At 33.4% G+C, this 6,854-nt stretch overlaps 1 protein-coding gene across 2 annotated transcripts in view; it reads right to left on the bottom strand.

Moving 5' to 3' along the window:
* The window catches only part of LOC102593463 (THO complex subunit 4D), a 6,201-nt gene extending 2,937 nt beyond the window's left edge, over positions 1-3,264 (bottom strand). Inside the window, exons 1-4 of one of the 2 annotated variants that reach the window (XM_015308503.1) lie at positions 2,955-3,264; positions 1,516-1,750; positions 517-663; positions 363-431 (exon numbers count right to left, since the gene is read on the bottom strand). In XM_015308503.1, the coding sequence (XP_015163989.1) occupies positions 363-431; positions 517-663; positions 1,516-1,710 (411 nt within the window). In that variant the 5' untranslated portion in view covers positions 1,711-1,750; positions 2,955-3,264. The remainder of the gene's footprint in view (positions 1-362; positions 432-516; positions 664-1,515; positions 1,751-2,954) is intronic. The other variant, XM_006346693.2, reaches the window with a different exon arrangement.
* Positions 3,265-6,854: the final 3,590 nt, after the last annotated feature.

The raw sequence follows: 6,854 nt of genomic DNA, 5'->3' as shown, positions 1-6,854 counted from the left end.
CGGCCCCCCCCCCCCCCGCTATAATTGAATGTCTTGTGATAAAAACTCAGAAAATGCATATCTAAACCACATCAAACTTCAACCAATCCTACAGGGACTTCCCAAAACCTGTTGGTAACATTGGTAGAAGCTATCATAATTCTTTTATCTCTCTTCCTCTTAACATGCTGCAAGTCCAATCATTTGGAGTACCCTATTTTGTACATCTTAAGCCCATACTGACATGTAATTCAATTTCCTAGTTAGGAACCAGGCAGGATATTTATCACCAATTGATGAAGAACTTGTGCATGTGATGATCAAGTGGCATGAGTTTATATTAAGTGTAAAACTCTGATTTAAATTAGCGAAGATCAACTTACACTTGGACGTCCATTTTTGTCATAGTGGATAGCATATCGTATCAGTTCACCCATCTCCGCGAAGAGTTCCTGAGTGGAAAGTCCCTTTTTAACAGATCTTGAAAGATATCCATTGAAAAAAAGTATATATGTAAAAGACATGCTCAAGGTATACCCTTATATCTGAATTTGTCACTCCGACATCCAAGTTGGAAACATACACCTTAGTGCCAGTCTCTAACCCTGATGATACCCCTGCAGCTCTAAGACTATCTTCAAGCAAGCCATTCTGCCATGGCAAATTCTTGGTTCTGCGGAAAGACTGAAGCAAGAATGCCCAAAAGATATCCAGGTGGAAAGTTAAAAGTCAGCATACTACCAAAAAATAAGACAAATAACCATTCTTCAAGATTAAATCAGATATCATCAATTTCCCATTGAACTAGGGAGGAGTTTCTTACGTCGAATTGCTCAAAAAACAACGTAACCTAATAGAGAAAGGGGAATGAACTATGCAGAAAAAGTGTTGGTGGAATGGAGGATTTGACCAACTGCACATCAACACATCCTTAAATAAAAGGTGAGAGCTCCACTTTAGATGTTCAGTGAATGAAGGCACCTTTGCAAAAAGACCATAAACTAGATTGTAATAGAAGATCTTGACACTGTAGCAGTTCCACATATTGCAGTAGGATCCATCACGACAATTGCAAACTCCCTTTTACACCAGTGGTGAGAAACTAGAGCAATAGCAATTAGACAGTGAGGACAAGAGATGGTAAAGAAAGTACAACCCTCTAGATGTTATGGAAATTAAATGATGAAAGCTCTTTAATTTTTCCAGTTATTGAAGCACCTCTTGCAACATGCTACAAAGAAGTCATGTATGCAAAAACAGGGCCACCTGAATATCCCATTTTATCAAAATCCATTGCGAATTCCTCGAAGAAAACACCATTCAAATGGAAGAAGTTCAAGGATCATCGATACTTGCACTACCATTTCAATAGCTTATTATTGCTGAACGAAAGTGGACTTTCTCCTTGGTGCCAAACATATCAATATCTCTTGTATGTCAATTCTAAAGCAAATATACGTAGAATCCTCAGTTTGATTTTTTAAGCATATCAAATTGTCTAGGAAATGCAAAAGATTCCGACAGTTTTGAGCTTGCCTTGGCAATTCTGTTGGCAGATGGCCGAGCATTTACACCAAGTGCCCCTTTATGAGGAGCTCCTGTTGTTCTTCCACCTCTAACTGATCCTCCTTGCCCTCTTCCACGTCGGGCCCTGCCTTGTCCCCTACCTCCTTTCTCACTATTTCTCCTACTTTTTATCATATCATCAAGAGTCATATCCAAGGAAGCCATGAAGTATGCAGGACAATAAACCAGCAGCAAAACAAACAGTCTGTAGGCAAGGATAAAATAATATGAGTATTTGTTAGTAAAAATGGAACCAGTGCAGAGAATGGAAGAAACATAGAAACTACAACTAGAAACTTCTGGAACCATCCAGAGCAAAAAAATCAGAATACACTAACTAACAAGTTAGGAAAATACATATTCAATCAACACTACAAATGTCATATATACAGCTCAACCAGAAAATTGCGAGTCCTAAATAAATAGGCAAAAACACAGGTGATCAGTAAAATGGACAGAGTCATTGACAATGTAAGTTTTATATCAACAAAGTAATCCAGTAATTTCAGCACAGATCAGTAATAACAATGCATTAGATAATCAACGCCAAAAAATACTTAATCCAATTATTTGTTAGGTACATCGGCAAAACTTGTAGACAAATATTGAACAATCACAGATCAGCAACAACATACCCCGTGTATTCCCACAAGTGGGGTCTGGGGATGGTAGAGTGTAACGGACGGGTCCAGACCTAACCCTTACCTCGTGGAGATAGTGAGGCTAATTCCGAAAGACCCTCAGCTCAGGCAACACATAACAGGACAGTTTGAAAAACACAACAGAGAGGTAGAACAAGGGATAGAAAATAATAGAGGAAACCTAACAGACCATACCAAGCAGAATAATGTGATAAACAAAGCAAAAGAAACAACATGTAGTAGCAGTAATGAAAAGAACAATAAACTAAGCAAATAATGCCAATACTATCTACCCACAGGGAAGGGGACAACCTCAACTACCTTCTACCCTCAAAGAAGGTGGACATATTAGTTTTCTATATTCAATCTCTCGCTTATTGAGGAAACTTGTAGCCATGGATGCAAGAGATTATAAGTCAAACAACAATAAGCAATCCGCCTCCAATATATACAGAATATGAATTAGATCCATGGAGAACTAGGGCAGAAAAAGGGGAAAAACATAAACCATGATCTAAGTACACACACACACAGATACGTAAATCTGCAAATCAGCACACAGGTAATTCATCCATAACAAAACTTGAACCTTTATAACCTATGCTACATGGACTCCCCAAAACGGGTCAAAATCCGACCCAGATGCGTAAAAACCCCTATGGGTATCTGCAATTTTTAGCTAATTCTTAATAAATTGAACAATCCGCATACAACAACACAAAAAAACTACCAAATCTAACAAAAACAAAAAAAGAAGTGAAAACTTACCAAGATCTGCAGCAAAAGACCGAAAATTGAACGAATCTGAGATTACTGGATCAAGATGAAGAGAAATACGGAGAGGAAGGTGAGGAAGATGGGGAAAAGTGTAAAAATTGATGTTTTTGATTGGGAAAATTGCAAAGATTTGAACTTTTTGATGGTAAAGATTGAATTTTTTTTCAATGGGGTTGAAAAAGATTGATCTAGAGGGAGATCTACAAAGGAATTTCTGGGTGAAGATTGAAATTTGATAGCAGCTTTTAGGGATTTTTTTTTTTTGTATAGAGACGGTGGCCAATGGAAGAAGAGTTAATAAGGATTAAGGAGTTCTAGGTGGTGGGGGGATGGGCTTTTTGATAGGCCCAAATTCATGTAGTTTATTGCCTTTTGATATTTGTTGGCTTAAGTCGATTATCACGCTATTTTGTTATTGTTGAAAATATTGTTATGCTTTTTATGAATGTTATGTAGTGGGTTTTTTTTTGTTAGTTGTTGTATTTTTTTGTACTTCCAATACTTTTTTGGAAAGATTATCTAACTACACACCATTTATTATCATATTTTCTTATTTTTCTGTTATTTTAAAAAATATCAAAAATCCCTTCTTTTGCTCCCATCAAACCCTTTTCCGGATACATTAATATAAAATTGCATATCCATAATTTTTCTTCCTTTTTTCACGCCACAAATCTCTCCACAGTTACTTCTATTAATTCATTTTTGAATTTCAGATCTTTTATCTTTCCAATTAATGAATGTTGATCTAAGAAATATTATCTCATTTTTTAGATCAGTAAATCAATTTTATGCCAAATATGTCCACCTTCAAATAGATTTCCCAAATTTGGATCAACGATTCAATTACTTACCTTATAAATTTACTATAGTATAATATTATGAATTTGCCTCTTTTTATGTGATGTGTCATCAGACTGGCCATATTTCATTATGGTAAGCGAAACAATTATCTGCAAAATATCTCTATAATTAGTCTATTCAAATAAAACTTTGATTTGGAAAAGATCTACTCTAATCGAAATCCATAAATAATAAGTTGACTAAATAGATATGAACCAAACAACTTATGGGCAACAATTACATGTTTAATGTATCCCGTAACAATATAATACTTATCAATTTAAACGAGATGCATAAATAGTAATGTATCATGCACTATTTTTTTAGATATGATACGTAAAATCAAATTAATACTAAATGTATCAATTACATAGAAACTACCACACGGTAATGCATCGATTTCAAATCTAACATCTTATGGGCAACAATTAATTATTTAATGTATCTAGTATAAATACAATACTTATCAATTTAAATGAGATACATAAATATTAATGTATCATGCACTAATTTTTTAGATAGGATACGTAAATTCGAATTAATACTAAATGTATCAATTACATAGCAACTACTACAAGGTAATGTATCGATCTCAAATCTAATATCTTATGGGCAACAATTATTTATTTAATATATCTTGTATAAATACAATACTTATCAATTTAAACAAGATACATAAATAGTAAAATGCTAAGTAGCAAAGATATTCACGATGTATCTTCTCAAATATTTCGATAATTTTGAATCAAAATTGAAAGGAACTTCAATAAACTAGGAGAAGAATTTTGAATCTCAAAATTTTCAATAATTTTGAATCAAAATTGAAAGGATCTTCGATGAACCGGAGAGGAAAGAATCTTGAATCTCAAATTTTTTGACAATCTTGCATCAAAATTGAAAGTCTCTTCGATGAACTTGAAAATTCAAAAGGAAATCGTCTGTCCAACAATAATTTCATCACATTTGTATCCTTCATAACTCACATCGCTTACCCAAAATTTCGACAAAAGTTTTTGAATCAAATCTGAAATATTTCTTCGTTGAACGGGGGGGAGCAATTTGAAATTTTGAAATTCTTCATTCTATAAGGATTTTCCTCTGTATGATTGAGAGTAAGAAGAAATGTAAGCGTAATTTATGGATTTAATTAATTTTTCAGATTTTATTCCCTTTTTAGCGCAACAGAAATATTCTTCTTGTATTAGAATTAATGAATCCGGATGGTGAATTAATGTATCCGGATAGTGACTTATGTATCCGGAAGGTACAAATTTTAAGGAATTATTGTAATTAGAAAAAGAGTAGGAATAAAATATAATTTACTATTTACACTATGAGATTTGTGTAAGTTATACTTTTTGTGACTTTAAATGGTGATCTTTAATTTTCTACCTTGCTGTTGTTTGGGCTTTAGTTGCTAGGTTAGGGCCCAAAATCTGCAAGTATAAGCCCTGTTAGTTTGGGCCTTGTTTATTCATCAAATGGGTTCTGTCCCAAATGTTGTCTGTTTTGGGCCATTGTTTTCTCCAATCTTTTGGAGTCTATTCATCTTAGATGTAATTTGTTAGTCTTAGCACAATAGTGAGAGAAAAAAAAGTACATTTGTCTTTCAAAATAAACTGATCTTTAATTTTTGACACTTATTTATAGAGGATGGACCGATGAAGGCAGGTTAAAGAGAGGAATTGATTGACTTTTAGGCTGATAGACTTTTAAAAAGGAGTGCTCATGAAACCTTAAATGAATCACATATCGAAATAGGAGAGAAAAATGAAGAATTTTACAAGGCATATCATGAGTTCACATGGTATAATTAGTTTTTAGCTAGATGATGATGTAGCCAATGGCGGAGCCAGAACTTTGACAAAGGGGTGTCAAAATATAAAGAAGTAAAATCACGTAAAAGTCAAGGAGTGTCAATATGTAATATATATACATAAAAAAATATTTTTAGTCTAGCTAATCAATGTAATTTTTCGACAAAGGGGTGTCGATCAACTTCATGTGGCTCCGCCACTGGATGTAGCCTAAGGAAAAAATTGGTGACGCATGTTGAGCCAAAACAGGCAAGACACGTCATGATCGTGACAAATATACATCAAATTGACGATGATAGGACAAACATCAACTAGGATACTGAGCCCCTAAGCGGGGGGTGTATATAACCCTCATAATCGAGGGCAAGTCAAAGAGAAAGACTAGCAGACTTTTGGTTGACAAGTTTATGAAAAAGGTAAATCTCACATCGGAATGGAAAAGGAAAATAAAGAACTTTATAAGACATGTCACAAATTCACATGATACACATATTTTAAAGCTCGATGAATCAATGAAGCTTGTTAATTTAAAACCAACATTACATGTCATGACAAGCATTTTTGTCTTACTGACTTTTCAAAAGAGTAGCCAAAAATAGGCTTAATTCTTGCTAGTGGAAAACTAATCAATTCTTTTGAGAAAAACTTCATAATTTCTTTATGTTATCCTAAAACCTTTTTTCTTCATTGTTGAAAACTTTAACAAGAAAAAGGGACTAACTGTAATTAATTTAGAATTTTAGAAATACAAAGAAAAACAATAAAGGAGTCCACTATGTAGAGTTTTGTCATAAGTGGCCATATAGTTATTGGACATCACATGGACTTTTTTTTAAAATAAAATAAAATTGTGTGCCTTCATTTTTGCACTTTTCATACTACTAAAGAGTTCTAGCTATAAAAGTGGGCAATTAGTTATTTTTTGGATGTTTCTGTAAATGAATCATATAATAACTTTATGGTCCACGAAACATCTTTTTTATTTTTAGAGAAACTATTATTATTATAAGTAAAACTAGTAGAATAGCTCACAAGTTTAGCTGTTGGAAAATAATAGATCAGATAAAAATGTACATTAATCAACTATTATTATTATAAGTAAAACTAGTAGAACAGCTCACAAGTATACACGCATTTCATGCTTTCATTAATTTCATGTAAATATCAAGAGTGCCTCAAATTTTTACTTAGAACTAACAATATATATCATCCGCTTAGAATTATTATTGAA

This window comes from Solanum tuberosum, unplaced genomic scaffold (genome assembly GCF_000226075.1).
Source record: "Solanum tuberosum cultivar DM 1-3 516 R44 unplaced genomic scaffold, SolTub_3.0 scf00086, whole genome shotgun sequence".
Classification (NCBI taxonomy): Eukaryota; Viridiplantae; Streptophyta; class Magnoliopsida; order Solanales; family Solanaceae; genus Solanum; species Solanum tuberosum.
This window is presented reverse-complemented; position numbering and strand designations above follow the sequence as displayed.